The sequence below is a fragment of the Dromiciops gliroides genome, chromosome 4 (assembly GCF_019393635.1).
Source record: "Dromiciops gliroides isolate mDroGli1 chromosome 4, mDroGli1.pri, whole genome shotgun sequence".
NCBI lineage: Eukaryota > Metazoa > Chordata > Mammalia > Microbiotheria > Microbiotheriidae > Dromiciops > Dromiciops gliroides.
In genome coordinates this window covers 240,803,204-240,821,357 of record NC_057864.1, presented here as the reverse complement: position 1 = coordinate 240,821,357, position 18,154 = coordinate 240,803,204, and the positions used below count along the sequence as shown (strand labels likewise).

The 18,154-nt window shown below is 37.9% G+C and overlaps 1 protein-coding gene across 1 annotated transcript; it reads right to left on the bottom strand.

Moving 5' to 3' along the window:
* Positions 1-5,439: 5,439 nt before the first annotated feature.
* LOC122754949 (butyrophilin subfamily 3 member A2-like) lies at positions 5,440-15,009 on the bottom strand. Its single transcript, XM_044003376.1, has 9 exons — positions 14,910-15,009; positions 14,118-14,465; positions 12,135-12,416; positions 11,846-12,004; positions 11,532-11,552; positions 11,418-11,439; positions 7,660-7,691; positions 7,355-7,381; positions 5,440-6,020 (listed from the first exon to the last, which is right to left on the bottom strand). Exons 1-9 carry the CDS (start codon positions 15,007-15,009, stop codon positions 5,440-5,442), a joined length of 1,572 nt encoding a protein of 523 aa, XP_043859311.1.
* Between the last annotated feature and the right edge of the window lie 3,145 nt (positions 15,010-18,154).

Genomic DNA, 18,154 nt, shown 5'->3' with positions numbered 1-18,154 from the left:
CAATACCACTCCTAGGTCTTGCTATTTATCTTGCATTCCCAAAGAGGACCATGACATCATGAGGTGATGTCATGATTTGCAGTGAATTTGATTTAAGTAAAGCAGGACTCTACAAAGCAACCAACTTCATTCTCTTCTCTGGAACCATCCAGATCCAATGCCTAGATATACATCAGGACCACTGGAGATGGCCCCCTAGGTCTTAATCACAAAGAAATTTAAAAAAATAAAATTACCTATATGTACAAAAATATTTATACCAGCTCTTATAGTGGTGACAAATAATTGGAAGTTGAAGGAATGTCCATAATTGGGGAAATGATGAACAAGTTGTTATGTATCATTTTCATGGAATACAAGTTGGCTTTAAGAAATGAGGAGCAAAATGTTCTCAGAAAAACCTTGAAAGGCTAACATGAACTGATGCCAAGTAAAATAAGCAGAACCAGGAGATTATTGTCTACAGTAATAGCAATATTGTATGAGGAACAACAGTAGATAACTTAGTTATTCTCAGCAATACAGTGATCAAGACCATTACGAATGATTTATGACAAAAAAACTATCCATCTCCAGAAAAAGAATTAATGGAGTATGAATGAAAATAAAAACATACTTTTTCTTTACTTTCGGTAGTTTTTTGTGGTCTTTATTTTCTTTCCCAACATGATTAACATGGAAATATGTTTTATATGACTGTAGATGTTTAACCTCTTACAATTGCTTGCCTTCTGAACAGGGTATGGGTGAAGAGGGAGGGAGAGAATTTGGAACTCAAAAAAGTCTTTAAAATTAATGTTAAGAACTTGGAGTGGGGCCAATATCGTGGAGGAAAGGCATTAAGTGCTCAGAGCTCCTGACACAATTACTCAAAAAAAACTCCAAGCACAGCAATAAGGCAACTCCTAGAGCAACAGAACCCACACACACAAAAAAAAATTGACTGAGATTATTTTCCAGCTAAAGACAGCTTAGAAGTTCAGCAGAAGGGGGCTGCCATACCATGCTGGTAGTTGAGTACAACTCTGCAATCTTGACAACACAGATTCAGGCAGGCTGCTCCAGAGAAACTTACCCCTGAACCTGCAAATCAGCCATAGTGCCAGCATCTTCTGGAACTAAGCTCACCGTCTGGTGAGAGGGCTGAACGGCTGGCCAAGGCAGAGAATACAGGGGTGACTGTGGGAGCTGAGGAAGAATTTGGTTGTCCTAATCAGCAGGGAACCAGGAAGTAACCTTGAGTGGCAGAGGCCCAGTTAGGGGAGGGGTAGAGGCTCATCAGAACTTGCAACCACAGCAAACAAAATTTTGTTGCCTGGTTAGTTAGCAAGTTGGCCTGAGGTTTTTTACAGACCAGATCATTGGCCAGGTGAGAGGAGAACCTGTCCCTCCTAAAACTGTAATACCTGTGACCTCCTGAAGCTTAGAATAGTGTAGCCGGGAAGCAGGGCCCTGCTTTGAGAAGGAGTTAAAATTTAAGTAAAAATGGGTAAAATGAACAGGCAGAGAAAGTTACAAACTATAGAAAGCTTCTTTACTGACAATGAAGATCGAGGTGCATCATCAGAAGAGGCTAGTAATGTCAGGGTTCCTATATCCAAAGCTTCCAAGAAAAATATGAACTGGTATCAGGCCATACAGGTGCCCAAAAAGGACTTTGACAAGAAAGTAAGAGAGGTAGAGGGGAAAATGGAAAGAGCAATGACAGTAATGCAGGAAAACCATGAGAAAAAAGTCGACAGCTTGAAAAGCCAAATGAAAAAGGAGATACAAAAGCTCTCTGATGAAAATAATTGCCTAAGAATTAGGATTGAAGAAATTGAGACAAGTGACTTCATGAGAAATAAAGACACAATAAAGCAAATGCAAATTAATTTTTAAAAAGTAGAGGGCAATATGAAATAAAGTATTGGAAAAACTGCTGACCTGGAAAATGGATCCAGGAGAGATAATTTGAAAATTATTGGACTACCTGAAAATGATGTTCAAAATAAAAGCTTAGACATGATCTTCCAAGAGATTGTCAGGGAATACTGCCCTCATATTCTAGAAGCAGAAGGTAAAATAGAAATTGAAAGAATTCACCAATCACTTCCTGAAAGATATACAAAAATGATAACTACCAGGAACATCATAGCCAAATTCCAGACCTCCCAGGTCAAGGAGAAAATATTGCAAACAGCCAGAAAGAAACAATTCAAATATTGTGATGCCACAGTCAGGATAGGACAGGATCTAGACAGCTTCTACATTTTAAAGGACCAGAGAGCATGGAATATGATATTCCAGAGGGCAAATGAATTGGAATTACAACCCAAAATCACCTACCCAGCAAAACTGCATATAATCTTTCAGGGCTGAAAATGGGACTTCAATGAAAAAGAGGACTTTTAGGTATTTGAGATTAAAAGACTATATCGGAATAAAAAATTTTACTTTCCAATGCAAGACCCTAGAGAAACATCAAAAAATAAAGAGGAAAAAGAAATCATGAGAGATGTTAAAAGGTTAAAATCTTTACATTCCTCCATGGGAAGATGATATGTCTAAATCATAAGAGCTTTCTGAGTCTTATGGCACATGATAGAAATAACATTAGACAGAGGGCACAGGCAGGAATTGGATATGAAAGGACAATATATGTAAAGCATTTATTTTTTGTTTATCTTTTTTGGACTGGGCAGTCAGGGTTAGTGTGTGTCTTGTGTGTGAGGCCAGATTTTGGCTCAGGTCCTCCTGGGTCTGGGGCAGGTGCTTTGTCCACTGTGTCACCTAGCTTCCCCATGATGATATCATTAGTTAAATTGAGGGGGAGAGAGAGGGATGCACTGCCAGAGGGAAATGGGGAGGGGTAGAATGGGGTGAAATCTCACATGAAAGAAACAGGAAAGGGCTTATGGAGTGGGGGAAGAGATAGGGGAGAAGTGGGGCACTGAATGAGCCTTACACTCATCAGATTTGGCTCAAAGACCTGAATCTCATCACAGTTGGCTCAAGGAGGGGAATAATATAAACACTCATTTGGGTTCAGTGATATATCTAACCCAGCAAAAAAGTAGGAGGGGAAGGGGAAAAGGGCAGAGCCAAGATGGCAGAGAGAAGCTAGGAAGTTGCCTGAGCTCTCCCAAGTTTCCCTCAAAAACAACATTTACTCAAGTCTCTAAATGGATTCTGAAACCACAGAACCTAAAAAAAAAGAGAGAGACACAAAGGCAAAAACAGATCTTATTAAAAGAGATAAGGAAGGAAACTACATCTTGCTGAAAGGTACTATAGAAAATGAATTAATATGAATACTAAACATGAATGTGCCAAGTGGTATAGCATCCAAATTCTTAGAGGAGAAGTTAAAGGAGTTACAAGAGGAAATAGACAGCAAAACTGTACTAGTGGGGCATTTGAACCTTCCTCTCTCAGGATTAGATAAATCTAGCCGTAGAATAAATAAGAACGAAGTTAAAGAGTTGAATAGAATGTTAGAAAAGTTGGACATGATAGATGTCTGGGGAAAATTGAATGGGGATAGAAAGGAATATCCCTTTTTCTCAGCAGTACATGGCACATATTCAAAAATTGACCAGGTATTAGGGCACAAGAACCTCATAGTCAAATGTAGAAAGGCAGAAATAGTAAATGCATTCTTCTCAGATCATGATGCAATAAAAATTACATGTAATAAAGAGCCATGGAAAGGTAGACTGAAAATTAATTGGAAACTAAATAATTTCTTTCTAAAGAATGAGTGAGTCAAACAACAAGTCATAGAAACAATCAATAACTTCATCCAAGAGAATTAAAACAATGAAATAATATGCCAAAATCTATGGGATGCAGCCAAAGCAGTGCTTAGGGAAATGTTTACATGTCTAAATGCTTACGTCAATAAAAAAGAGAAATAAGAATTCAGTGAATTGGGCATGCAACTAAAAGAGCTAGAAAAAAAACCAAATTAAAAATCCCCAACTTAATACAGAATTAGACATCCTGAAAATTAAAGGAGAAATTAATAAAATTGAAAGAAATGAAACTGTAGAATTAATCAATAAAACTAAGAGCTGGTTTTATGAAAAAAAAACAATAAAATAGATAAACCTTTGGTTCATTTGATTTAAAAAAAGAAAGAAGAAAAACAAATTGCTAGTATCAAAAATGAAGGGGGGGGCAGCTAGGTGGTGTAGTGGATAAAGAACTGGCCTTGGATTAAGGAGGGCCTGAGTTCAAATCCAGCCTCAGACACTTGACACTTATTAGCTGTGTGACCCTGGGTAAGTCACTTAACCCTCATTGCCCAGCAAAAACAAACAAAAAGAAAATGAAAGGGATAATTTCACCACCAATGAAATGATAATTAAAGCAATAATCAGGAAATATTTTGCCCTACTGTATGCCAATAAATTTGACAATCTAAATTAAATGGATAAATATTTACAAAAATACAAATTGTCCAGGTTTACTGGAAAATAATATCCTTAAATAAGTCCATATTAGAAAAAAAATTGAACAGGCCATTAATGAACTCCCTAAGAAAAAATCTCCAGGGTCAGATGGGTTTACAAGTGAATTCAACCAAACATGTAAAGAACAATTAATTCCAATAATATGCAAATTATTTGGAAAAATAGGTGAAGAAGTAGTGCTACTAACTTCCTTTCATGACAAAAATATGGTGTTGATACCAAAATCATGCAGAGCCAACACGGAAAATGAAGATTATAGACCAATTTCCCTAATGAATATTGATTCAAATATCTTAAGATATTAGCAAGGAGATTACAGCAAGTGATCAACAAGATAATAAAGTATGACCAGGTGGAATTTATAGCAGGAATGCAGGACTGGTTCAATATTAGGAAAACTATTAACATAGTCAACCACATCAATAAGAAAACTAACCAATATCATATGATTGACTCAACAGATGCAGAGAAAGCTTTTGATTTCTCTTAAGATTTCTTTTTACTGATTACTTTTTTTTTTTTTTGGTGGGGCAATGGGGGTTAAGTGACTTGCCCAAGATCACGCAGCTAGTAAGTGTCAAGTGTCTGAGGCCGGATTTGAACTCAGGTCCTCCCGAATCCAGGGCCGGTGCTTTATCCACTGCGCCACCTAGCCGCCCCCCTGATTACTTTTTTATGTTTCTCTAGGTTCTTGTATTTTTTGACAAAATAATTATTAATAATAAACTTTTTGGGGACACAGGGACCCACTTACTTCAGGGCTTAGTTCAGGACCCTTGCCTGATCTTTTTCAAAGGCATCCCAGAGTTAACAGAAATGGAAATCAGATTCTGGATAGAGATTTACACCACACGTACCTGAAAGCCTTTGCCCTCAGAAGGTCTGTCTTTCACAGGACGCTGAGCTCAGCCCACTACTGTTCATTTTGATAGGGAACACCCCCAGGTTTTGTCAACCAATGGAATTGAATGATGCTGGCAAATTAGCTTTGAACAGTGTGTATGGGCTGCCTCTCAACTGGTGAACAAGGAGTTTGTGCTCTCTTGGCCTGGGAGGCTAAATGAGGTAACCACATGTCCCCACTCTCTCTTCCTCTAGGAAATTTAGGACTTCTGAACTCAGCATGGAGCCATGTGTGCTCTCTCTCTATGGTGCTGGACATGTTATAAAATGAAATGTCTCTTTCCTCATGATCCAGAAAAATACCCACACATTGTGGGGGCTGCCCAAGGAATGGAGAGTCTTCCCCAGGGGTTGACTCAGTCATTGCCTGAAATTTCCCATTCTGAAATCTCACCACCCAGAAACCCTTTTCTGGGGACTCTCTGATCCACCCTTTCCTGTTTGCATTTTCTCTACAGATACCAAGATACCAATTGGCTTTTTTCCCAGTATCTACCTTCACCTCCCAGTAATATCTCCCAGATATGATGGGCTCCTTGCCCAGGACACTGCAGTTTTCTTCTTCCTGGTCCTTTTTTCTTTGAATCTGGATCATACTCTTCTTCATCTCTGTGAGAATGAGGTCATGATGAGCAGAGGCTGGATCCAGAGTCAGAGTCACTGCAGAAAGAGATGCAGGGTCAGTAGAGGTCTAGAGAAGCAACTGGATTAAAGGGCAACAAGAAGGCAGGATCAAAGAAAATACCATACATAGAGTCTTTTTTTTAAGACTTTTAAGCATTTATTAAGGAGAATAAGAATTTGGTAAGGAGACAGAGAAAGGCCTAGATTCCCATACATAGAGTCTTTACAGAGCCTTCAGAAGAAACTGAGCTGTCATTTGACCTGATTAACTCCCCAGCCTCTCCTGAATGAGGCACTGCCACAGATCCTTCTCTGTACAATGGCCTACTTCATTTGAAGAATTCAGCAGCTGAAATCTGGTGCTAAAATCCCTACTGTGCAATGCCTTAGGCAAAAGACACAGGGAAGGATGGCCAGGTCAATTGGAAATCACCCTTATTCTGTCTGTTCTTCATCTGCTATAATACTTCTGAAATACCTTTCCCATAGCTTATATCTGTGCTGGGGGAAGGAGGGGAAGGAAGAGATTTGGGTTAGAACATATTCTGTTTTATACCATTGAGTGAAGCCTTGAGTCATCATGCAAGATAAATGATAGAGACATGCTATTCAAAGATCTAGTAGACAATCCTATAGTGATACCACTTCTGGACGCTACAGAATCTCTGCATCCTCCCTCCACCACTCATTCCAGTGCCCCTTCTGCCTTGTCTAACCACAATCTCTTACTTTAAAAAAAATTATCCATTTCTCTGTGAATAGATGCCTCTGTGAATCTATTCCTCTTTACTAAAATTTGATGCTCATTCTATGTATGCGAATTCTTTATATGCAAAAATCTTATTCCTCAGCCTTGCTTCTAAAAGCTAAATACCCTAATTGCTATCAGTCCAATTTCCAAGAAATTTGGATATTTGAGGGATAGGTGGGAATTAGCAACTCTTGTTTTGTGTTCCAAGAAAGAAAACTTTGTGAGCGGAGGAACAGGAGTAGACATTGAGGGTGATGGGGAAGAAGAAAACTGCCTAGCTGTCTAAAGTAATGAAGAATAACAGCTGAGTGGAAAGTGCTGTATAACCGAGGCAATTAAGGCTGGAGAATAAAAATCTAGAGTCACATAAGTTTTCAACTTTGAATAAGGGAAGTAACCAGCAATGCTCCATTCCCACTGAGGAAAACTCAGAAGACTGGCTTATGTCTTGTATCTGAAGAACTTAGATGACATCTAAATAATAACTTCCTAAGAAAGGAAGTCAGACTTTCAAGTATGCACAATGCAATATTCTCTTCAGGTCCACAAAAATGAAATGGGATCCTTTGGTCTAGGATAGTTTAATGGGATTCCTGAAGACAAAACTGAAATCACTTACATGCCTGAAAATGTTCCTTCCTCCAGTCTGAAAAGAAATACAAACATACACACACATACAAACACACAGAGATACATACAGACACAAAAATAGGTGAGTTAAGACTCTGAACAGCTTATCAGGGGAGAAAAATATTCCCCCATCTATGTCACCACTGACTTCATAAACCTCCTCCCCCACCTAGGGAATCCTTTCCTTTTCACGGTTAATGATATATCTGTGTCAGAGCCCTCCACTTAGGAAAAAGGTCAAAAATTTCTTGGGCAGGAGATATGAGAGTCCCAGAGAAGAGAAGAAACACTCACCAACATATATGTGGGCCTTCCTCCACTCTGAAAGGAAACAGAGATGAGATGAGATGTGAAAAACATCTTTTTTCTATGTCATGTCAATACTCACCATCTAGTTCTAGAGCAATAAAGGTTAAATTAAGTGCAAAGGAGTACCAGAGAGGACTTTTTTTTCATTATAGTTTCCCTCTCAATCAATCATTTATTAAATAAATACTACATACAAAGCACTCTATTAGGTGTTTGGATACAAATGCTAACTATGAAGTAATCCCCATTCAGAAGCAACTTAGATTCTAATGAGCCGGGGTGGTGGGGGGAAGGAGGGCAATAGGTACATATAAAGATATAAACAGTACAAGCAGAAAGATAACACACATAAATAAATACAAAGTAGGTACATATAAAGCTGTTTGAGTAGAGCACTAGCAGTTGTTGAAAGTCGTCATGCAGAAAGCATTGTTTGAGCTGTGTCTTGAAAGAAGAAAGTCATTCTATGGGGTAGAAGTGAAGAGCAGAAGCTTTTTAGAAATATTGTTTGATCTGTGTAAAGGCAGAGAGAGAAGAGGTGGAGTGTCACATATGAAGAACAGAGAAAAGGCTATTTGACCCACATTAAAGACTTTTGGAAGTGGAGGCTGGAAAGATATGTTGGGAACAGCTTGCGTACGGCACTAAAATATATAATTTATATTTTTCTAGATGCAATAGAGTTTGAAAGGAATTTATTGAGTAGCATGAAACACGTTTAGATCTACACTTAAGGAAAATTACTTTGGCAATTACATATTGTATGGGGAGAGTGGTAGAATGTCTTGAAACATGAGGAAGAAAAAGTGATTAGGAGGACATTGCAATCATTTATTTTATGTTTTCCTAATTTTTTATCATAAAGTATTTTACTATTTGCCATTTACATATTGAGATAGTTTTCAACATTTGTTTTTATAAGATTTCTAATTCTAAATTTTCTCCCTCCCTCCTGCCCTTCCTTACCCCTCCCCAAGAGAGCAAGCAATCAGATATAGTTTATATAGTACAATCACATTAAACAGATTTCTGCATTAGTCATGTTGTGAAAGAAGAATCAGAAAAAAAGGGGAGAAACCTCAAAAAAAAAGTAGAAACAGTGTGGTTCAATCTGCATCCTGATTCCACAGTTCATTTTTTTTTTCTTGAGATAGAGAGTATTTTACATCGCCAGTCCTTTGGAATTATCTTGGATCATTGTATTCCTGAGAAGAGCCAATTCTATCAAAGTTGATCATCACACAGTATCCTTCTCCTGGTTCTGCTCATTTCACTCAGCATCAATTCATGTAAGTCTTACAAGGTTTTTTCTGAAATCTGCCTGATTTTCATTTCTTTTCCCATAACAATATTTCATTACATTCATACATCACAACTTGTTTAGCCATTCCCCAACTGATGGGCATCCCCTCAATTTCCAATTCTTTGCCAGCACAAAAAGAGCATTTATATATATATATATATATATATATATATATAGAGAGAGAGAGAGAGAGAGAGAGAGAGAGAGAGAGCATTTATATATATATATATATATATATATATATATATATATAGAGAGAGAGAGAGAGAGAGAGAGAGAGAGAGAGAGAGAGAGAGAGAGAGAGAGAGATTTGTATATGTGGGTCCTTTTCCCTTTTTTATGATCTCCTTGGGATATACCTAATACTGATATTGCTGAGTCAAAAGGTATGCAGTTTTACATCCCTTTAGGCATAGTTCCCAATTGCTCTCCAGAATGGTTGGATCAGTTTACAATTCTACCAACACTGCATTAGAGTTCCAATTTTTCCACAGCTTCTCCAACATTTATTATTTTCCTTTTTTGTCATATTAGCCAATCTGATAAGTGTGGGTTTGGTACCTTAGAGTTGTTTTAGTTTGCATCTTGCCAATCAACAGTGATTTAGAGCATTTTTTCATATGGCAATAGATACCCTTGATTTCTTCATCTGAAAACTGCCAGTTCATATCCTTTCACCATTTCTCAATTGGGGAATGACTTGAACAATGCAATAGTTTGGCAGAGAGGTGATGAGGACCTATACTAAGATGTTACCTGTGCCAATGGAGAAAAGGTATTAGGAAATAAAGGTGTCATTGAGGTAGAAATATCCGTTTGGCAGATTGCTGGATATGTGCAGTGAGGGAGAAAAGAGCCATTGAGGATTCTAAGGTTACAGACTGGTTAGACTGATGAAAATTGTGATGCTTTCAACATAAATAGGAAATTTTGGAAGACAAAAGTGTTTGGGGACAGAAAATTATTTTACTTTTGAACATATTGAGTTTGAAATATCTAATGTATGATTGATAATTTGGAATTAAAGCACACCTGAAGAAACGGGGACTAGATATAGACTTGTGTGAGTTATCTGCTTAGAAAAGGTAATTATATCCATGTGAGCTGATGAGTTATAATATAAAAGGGGGGAAGAGAGACAGAAGCAGAGAGAGGGAGGAGGAAGGGGGGGCAGCTAGGTGGCACAATGAATAAAACACCAGCCCTTGATTCAGGAGTACCTGAGCTAAAATCCAGCCTGAAACACTTGACACTTACTAGCTGTGTGATCTTGGGCAAGTCACTTAACCCTCATTGCCCTGTAAAAAAAAAGAGAAGAGAGAGAGAGAGAGAGAGAGAGAGAGAGAGAGAGAGAGAGAGAGAGAGAGAGAGAGAGAGAGACAACATCTAGGACAGAATACTCACAATGAGGGCACCTCATATGTATGTGTGATGAACTAATAAAAGGAATTTTGTAGGAATAGTCAGACAAATAGGAGGAGAACTTAGAGAGAGAAACATCAAGAAACATTTGAGATAAAAGGAGCTCTTGAGGATTGTGTCAAGACAGGCACTGAAATACACTGTTCTGGAAAGTATGAATTAGTCTAGATATTGTGGTTAGTAATTTGGAATTACATGATAAAAATCATCGAACTTTTTAACATCCAGAATTTTCAATTTTCAATGCTACTGTTGTGCATATCATAAGGTATGAAAGATGAAAAGAAATGGCCTATATATGCCTAAATATTCATAACATCACTTTTGTGGTACCAAAATTCTGGGTACCAATAATTTAGGGAGGATCTAACCAATTTATGGTATATCAGTGTCAAAAAATATTTCATCTTAAATCATTAATGTGAGCAAATCAAATACACAGTGGAAACCTTCTTTGAAATGATGCAGAATGAAGTAAAATGATCCAGGAAACAATATACTTGATGACCACAACTATGTAAAGGAAAATGGCAAACACTCAATGTCAGTGTTAATTCACATCAAATGCAATAATCAGTCTCAGTGCAGAGGGCAAATAGGGAAACATTTCCTTCTCTCAGTGAAAATCTAGGATGTTATAGTTATTAAGCACATTTCATGCATCGTGATTTCCAGCCACAGTTTTGGGAGATTTTGTTTGACTGTTTTTCTGGTCACAAAGGATAGAAAATGTATATGGAGAAATTTTTGCATAAAAACCAAAATGCATTGATGAAAAACAAAGTAAAACAAAATGGCCTTCTTCACAGGCTCCATTCTGTCTCAAACTTTTCCCAACCATTCTAGAAGCAGTGTGTGTGTGTGTGTCTGTGTGTGTGTGTGTGTCTGTGTCTGTGTCTGTGTATCTGTGTATATGTGAATGGATAATTATATACTGGTGTGGACATATTTAACTCCCAGGTAAAAAGTAAACAGAGGAAGTGGTGATTTAAGAGAAAGCAAAAATTGCTCATCTGAATCATAGAGCTTTTTCCTCCTTTCTGAAAGGCAATGGCATTAAGTGAATCACCTTGAACTTGGCAATAGGTAGGTCACAGGCTGAATTCAGGAGGTGGAAGAAATTTGAACTTACCCAGCTCCATTGTGAGTTTTTCTGAAAGAGAAAGAAATCAGATAAATCTAAGCTTTAGAGAAAGGATAGGTCTCTTTGCTCCTGAAATACCAGATGAAGGTGGCCCTTTCCTAGAACTAAGAAATCTTCCTTAAGTTACCAGTCTTCCCTGCTCTAGAACTCTGACATGATTCTGCCCTTTCTGGAGCCCAGAGTTCTGTTTTCCCCTTACCCCACTTCACTTTTGTCTCCTCTCCCTCCCCTTTCCTTGTCATCACATTCTCATACACCAAGCTCCCTGATAATCAACCTGTTTTGCCCTTCTTTTCCTTTACTTTTGGCTTCATGTTCTGCTTCCATTTTCTGTTGTAATCTCTTTAAATTCTTCCTGTCTTTCAGTCTCAAAAACATACTGATGCCAAGGAGAATCCCCAACACAGAAAGGATCCCAATCAGGGCTTTCTTCCAGGGAGAAGTCCTGGGGAAGAAGGACTCTGATAGAGAGTCCCACAGGGACCAGGTTAGATACACACTAACAATAAGCCCTTTCCCCTTCACTATGGTTCCTTCCCCTGCCCCACCCTTTCCTAACTCTAATGGTTCTCCTAAGGACTTAGAGCTGACCTGGTATGTCAATGACTGACATCTTCTCCTGACCCAGGAGGGTATTGCAGATGGAGCAGGATACATTCCTCACAGAATTCTCTTGGACCACAATTGTTGCCTTCACATGTAAGAAACCATCTCCATCTTGGGCCTGGGTCTCAGAGAGGGCGGGTAACTTTCGTCCCTTATTGTCTCTGCACTGCACCTGGGGCTGTGGGAACCATCCATCGGTTGTGCATGCCAGCAGTATTCCTCCATCCTCATACCCTGCCAAGTGGAGCTGCGGAGCAGATCCTAGACCTGGAGAGGGAAGCCATGGACCTGAGAGTCCTCAGGAGCAGAAATCACCTTGGCTGTAGGTTTAATAATCTTTCTATATCAAAGGAAGGGACTTAGAGAAAGGTAGAGAAGGGCTGAGACTGTGAACAGAGAAGGCCTTTTGCCTTTCTTTATATCCCCAGGATTGAACACTCTGCCTGGTAAATAGGAGGTACTTCACAAAGGCTGGTTGTCTAACTGACTATGTTCCTAACAAAACAGAAAGTAAAACAGAAGCTTGTGACAGAAAAGGGGTTTCCCAGACAGTGCTACTCTCAGGACTATTCCTTTTCTTAAATGTTCTCCACCTCTTGAGACTTCAAGGAACTCAAATTGCCCATGGAATCCTTTGAAAGGGATACAGTGAAATTTTCCAAAGTATACTCTTACCTATGGATACATTTTGTGAGCGTGTGTGTGTGTGTGTGTGTGTGTGTGTGTGTGTGTGTGTGTTTACTTTAAATTGATACTTCTAAGTACAGGTTTTCTTTATATTCCTTCTTACAAGCTGAACCTATTATGCAGACTTTCTAGTCCTGACCTCCCTGAGGTATTATTGTTGTTGTCAGTTGTTTTAATTGTATATGACTTTGTGACCCCATTTGGGGCTTTCTTGTCACAAATATTGGAGTGTTTTGCCATTTTCTTGTCCAGCTTATTTTACAGAAAAAGAAGCTAAGGCAAACATGGTTAAATGACTTGCCCTGGGCCTCACAGCTAGCAAGTATCTGAGGTCAGATTTGAACTCAGAAAGATGAGTATTCCTGACTTCCAGTCCCGCACTCTATCTGCTCTTCCAAATAGCTGTCCCAAAAAAGAATGAAGAGAATACAAATTCATTTCCCCCAAGAACCCTAAATATTTCCTTTCTCCACATTAACAGTAATGGGAGTGGAAGATGACATAATGTGTTGGAGATTATGTCAGATATGAATTGTTTTGATTGCTACATTTTCTAAAAAAAGAATAGGGAGATGGAGAAGCATCCCTTCATGCTTCACTCCCAGCATAGCTTTCCAAGGTGTTGTAGGGGTATGCAATGGGGGAGGAGAGGAATGGACAATATTGGAGTGAATGGGAAAATTCATATGCTACTTTAAATAGCAAATCCTTCTCAATATATTTTTATTTGAAATGTCATAGAAAGATGTGAATAGATTCATGGATAAAAGTGTGACAGGGAGAGAAGTTAAGGAATATATCCACAATACCAGAAGTTGAAATACTGGAAGAAAGCATCCTTCCATGTCCATATGCCCCTTCATAATAAAAGGGAGATCTCAGATTTAGACAATGCATATTATTATTACAAAGCATTTTGATAGGCATTATCTCATTTGATTCTCATAAGACTTACTGGGCTACTGGACTTGCTATGTAGATTGTTATTTGCATTTTAAACATAATGGAATTTAGATTCAGTTGCAAGGGTAGATAGCTATCAAGTGATAAAACTTGTTTGAATACAGGACTTCTGACTCCAAGACAAGGAATATTTATTTTATGTCACATCTACCCTTTATAGATGTCAGATGCAGAACACTTGAAATAAAAGGAACTTAGGACTGTTGAAAGATGAAATATGTAATGTTGAATATAAAAGTTATCATATGAAATCACATAGAGGACACATGTAGTGTTGTCACTTCAAAAAGCATTCATCTTTCCAAACAAACCACTTACTTGCCACCTTCACTTCCAGAATTGCTTCTTGATGTTCATTGCCTTTTTTAAAAAAACACCGATACTCTCCATTGTCAAATATTTGGACATTGTAGATCTTCACAGCCAACCTCCCCTCAGTTATGAAATCACTTATAAGTTCTGTCCTCCCCATGTATTCCGCCAGCTGCTCTTCAGCCTGTTCCATACTGTTTTGGAACACAAACACAGCTTCAGAGATATGGGAACGAAACCACCTGACTTCCCTGTCTTCTGCACTCATCAAGGGTGAGAGACAGCAGGGTAGTGTGATGTCTGTTCCCAGTAAGGCTACGATGGGTTCAGTTGGTCCAAGTACCACAAATTGTTCTGTTAGGTGGAGAAGCAGGAGATATAAGGGGGGAAATAAGATGAGAAACCCATTGAAAGGACATAGGCACTACTATTAGTCCCCATGACCATCTTAGAAGGAAAAGAATTTGAAATAAATTATATTCTACTACCTCTATAATAAGGGATATGTAGAATCTTCAAAGGAATTACTCTTTAAGTAACTTACTTTTCTGACTGATGAAACTAATACTGTTCATCCTCCATAGTGGACTGATGCTTATATATGGTGTTCATTGGGTGACACAGAAAAGGTAAGATTATATCAATAAGGTCAAGGGTCTACCATTTGTGAAGTGTAGAAAGATATTGCAGTATCTGTCACTTCCAAAACTACTAATTCTATATTTCCTGATTGGTGACCAAGCTTTCTTTCACTCTTGAGAGAAAGAAACAGAGAAGAAAAGAGGAAAACACTCTCACCAGTACCCCACACAAGCATCTGCAGTAGAAAGTGGAACATGAGGAAGATAGGTAGAAAGGAGTTCAGAAAACCCAGCATCTTGTTCAGAGCTACAAACATGGACACTAGAAAAAGAGAACCAAATAAATAATAAATATTAATTAAATGCCTACTGTGTGTATAGGCTAGGATACAACAAAGGCAAGGAAGTGAGTTCTTATTAACTGTCAAAGACAGGAATCAGGACTACTCGTAATTCGTATCTCACTTAGTCCTACAAACCCTTATAGCTCTTGGCCAAAATGTCAATGATTTCCTGAAGGAACACAGCAAGTATGCAGGCAGTGTGACATTAGGGAATGACTCACTGCTATACCTGTGAATCTGATCTTTCTTGCAAATCTGCCTCAATTAAACCCAATTAATGCACAAGACAAAAGACATTACTTATATCATTATAACATTTTACCTACCACAATTTCCTCTGGCAACAGGAAAATGATGAAGCATCATTTAGCAGTTTTAGTCACTATCTTGCAAACAGAAACCTAGGTCAAAGTTTTCTCACTGGACTGGAGCAACAGTGGGATTCAATAGTGCCCAGGTATCTGAGCAGTCATTTTAAAGGAATAAACTGCTCACCTCCTGGCATGAGGAAGAGGCTAGGAAAGGTTGCCTAAAAATTATCTGCTTCAACTAACCTAACTATGGCCTGCTTACATGGCAGACAGGTTCCTACCCTGTGGTTGAAACACACAAAAAATATACAAAAACTTTCGTGGAGAGATAGAGCCAAGATGGCAAAGAGAAGCCAAGAAGTTGCCTGAGCTCTCCCTAATTTATTATGTGTAATAAAGTGCCATGGAAAAATAAACTAAAATTAATCAAAAGCTAAGTAATCTCATCCTAAACAATGAGTAGGTCAAACAACAAATCTTGGAAACAATAATTTCATGAAAGAAAATGACAATAATAAGACAATATACCAAACTTATGGTATGCAGCCAAAACAGTTCCTATGGAAAATTGTATATCTCTAAATGCTTACATGAATAAAATAGAGAAAGAAAAGATCAAAGAATTGGGCATGCAACTAAAATAGCCAGAAAAAGAACAAATTAAAAATTTAGTGAAAAGTTACTCTGAAAATTTAAAAGACTTGCTCAAGTTCACAAAAACAGCATGTGTTAAAAGCAGCATTTGAATGCAGGTTCTTCTGGATTTGAGGTTAGCTTTCTATTCTCTAAAAGTCTCAGTCAGGAAAATGAAAACCAAAAGTGGGAACAAGGACCTTTGGCCTAAACAGTTAATTCCTTTATGATAGTCATATAAAATTATTGTTAAATAGATAACAAACATTTCAAATAATTGTCTGCTATCTTTCTTACTGGGCCTTTCAAAAAGTTGTGAAATGGTGCTATTTCCAAGGATCTAGGGTGTGGTACTTCAGAATGTCATTGGGTTTCATTCAGGGATAGTAAAGTTCAAAGGCAACAGGCTTACAGTAACCAAACTCACTCAAGTCTCCATTATAAACCTCATACCACTTTGTTCATTTCTGTGAGGGATAAAATCGCCATAAAAATACAAACCCACATATGCTCATCAATTTCCCCTTGTACACTTGAAATAGCATAGGATTCCTAGAATCTCTTTCAGCAGAAGGCTATTTAGAGAATAAGGATCAAAAGGAAAGGGAAATCTGGCTCTTTAAAAGTATCAGATTATTGTTGGTGGAGCTGTGAACTGATCCAAACATTTTGGAGAACAATTTGGAACTATGGCCAATGGGCTATAAAACTGTGCATACCCTTTGACTCAGCAATACCACTATGAGGTCTTTATCCCAAAAAGATCATAAAAAGGGAAAAGGACCCACAGATATGAAAATATTTATAGTTGCTCTTTTTGTGGTAGCAATGAATTGGAAACTGAAGAGATTCCCATCAATTGGAAAATGACTACACAAGTTGTGGTATATAAATGTAATGGAATACTATTGTGCTGTAAAAAATGACAGGCATGTTTACTTCAGAAAAACCTGGCCTTACATGAACTGATGGTGAGTGAAATGAGCAGAACCAGGAGAACATTGTACACAGTATCAACAATATTGTGTGATGACCAACTGTGATAGACTTATCTCTTCTCAGCAATACAATGATCCAAGATGATTCGAAAGGACTCATGATGGAAAATGCTCTCCACAGCCAGGGGGGAAAAAAAAAAAAACCTGTGGAATTTGAATGCAGATTGAACCATACAGTTTCTACTTTTTTTGTTTTTGTTTTTTCTTTTTTGAGGTTTTTCCTTTTTGTTCTGATTCTTCTTTCACAACATGATTAATGTAGAAATATGTTTAGTGTCATTGTACATATATAACCTGTATCAGATTACTTGCTGTCTTGGGGAGGAGGGAGGGAGAAAAACTTGGCACTAGATATGTTATAAAAACAAATGTTGAAAACTATCTCTACATGTAAATAGAAAATTAAAAAAACACTTTTATTATAAAAAGAAAATCCATTTACAAGTCAAAAAAGTATCAGATTGTGATGAAATTCCCTATTAAGGCATGCCTAACAAATGCTTTGTAGCTCTAGAGTCCACTGGTCAGTTTCTTCTCCTCTGGATAGCTGGGGAAACTTAGATATAGAAAATTCAATATGAATAATTTTATTATGCATTAACATGTTGCCATATATGCTAGCCCTGAGCTCAATGCTGAGGGAGCATAGGAGAAACTGAAACAGTACTTGTCCTCAGTGAACTTGTACATCACTCTATGGCTAAGAGACAGAAGGAGTGAGAAACAGATTCCATTAGAGACAAAAGCATTCATCTTGGGAAATGGTAAAGAGAGGGAGAAACCCTCTGAAAGGATGAGCTTATGAACTTTTTCCTGAGCAAAGATGACATTAACTACACCAAACCCTTAAAGAGTGAGTGTGATTCCCACTTTCCGTATTTAGAGAATGTCCCTCTAAAGCTTCCATTTACCATATGATGAATTGTTCTGTGGGGCTCCTAATGGCCCTGCAGGGATGTCTCACCCATCCCCAGTAATCTACCTGTCCATAAGAAAATTTTAGTGGAAACATTTTTTTTTTCTTTTTATCTTGTCATTTAAATACTGGTATGGAAAGGAGTTTGATCACGAATACAATCATACCTCAGAGACATTGCAAGTTTGATTCTAGACAACTGAGATAAAGCAAATATTAAAATAAAATGAGTCATGCATTTTTTTTTTTTGGTTTCCCAG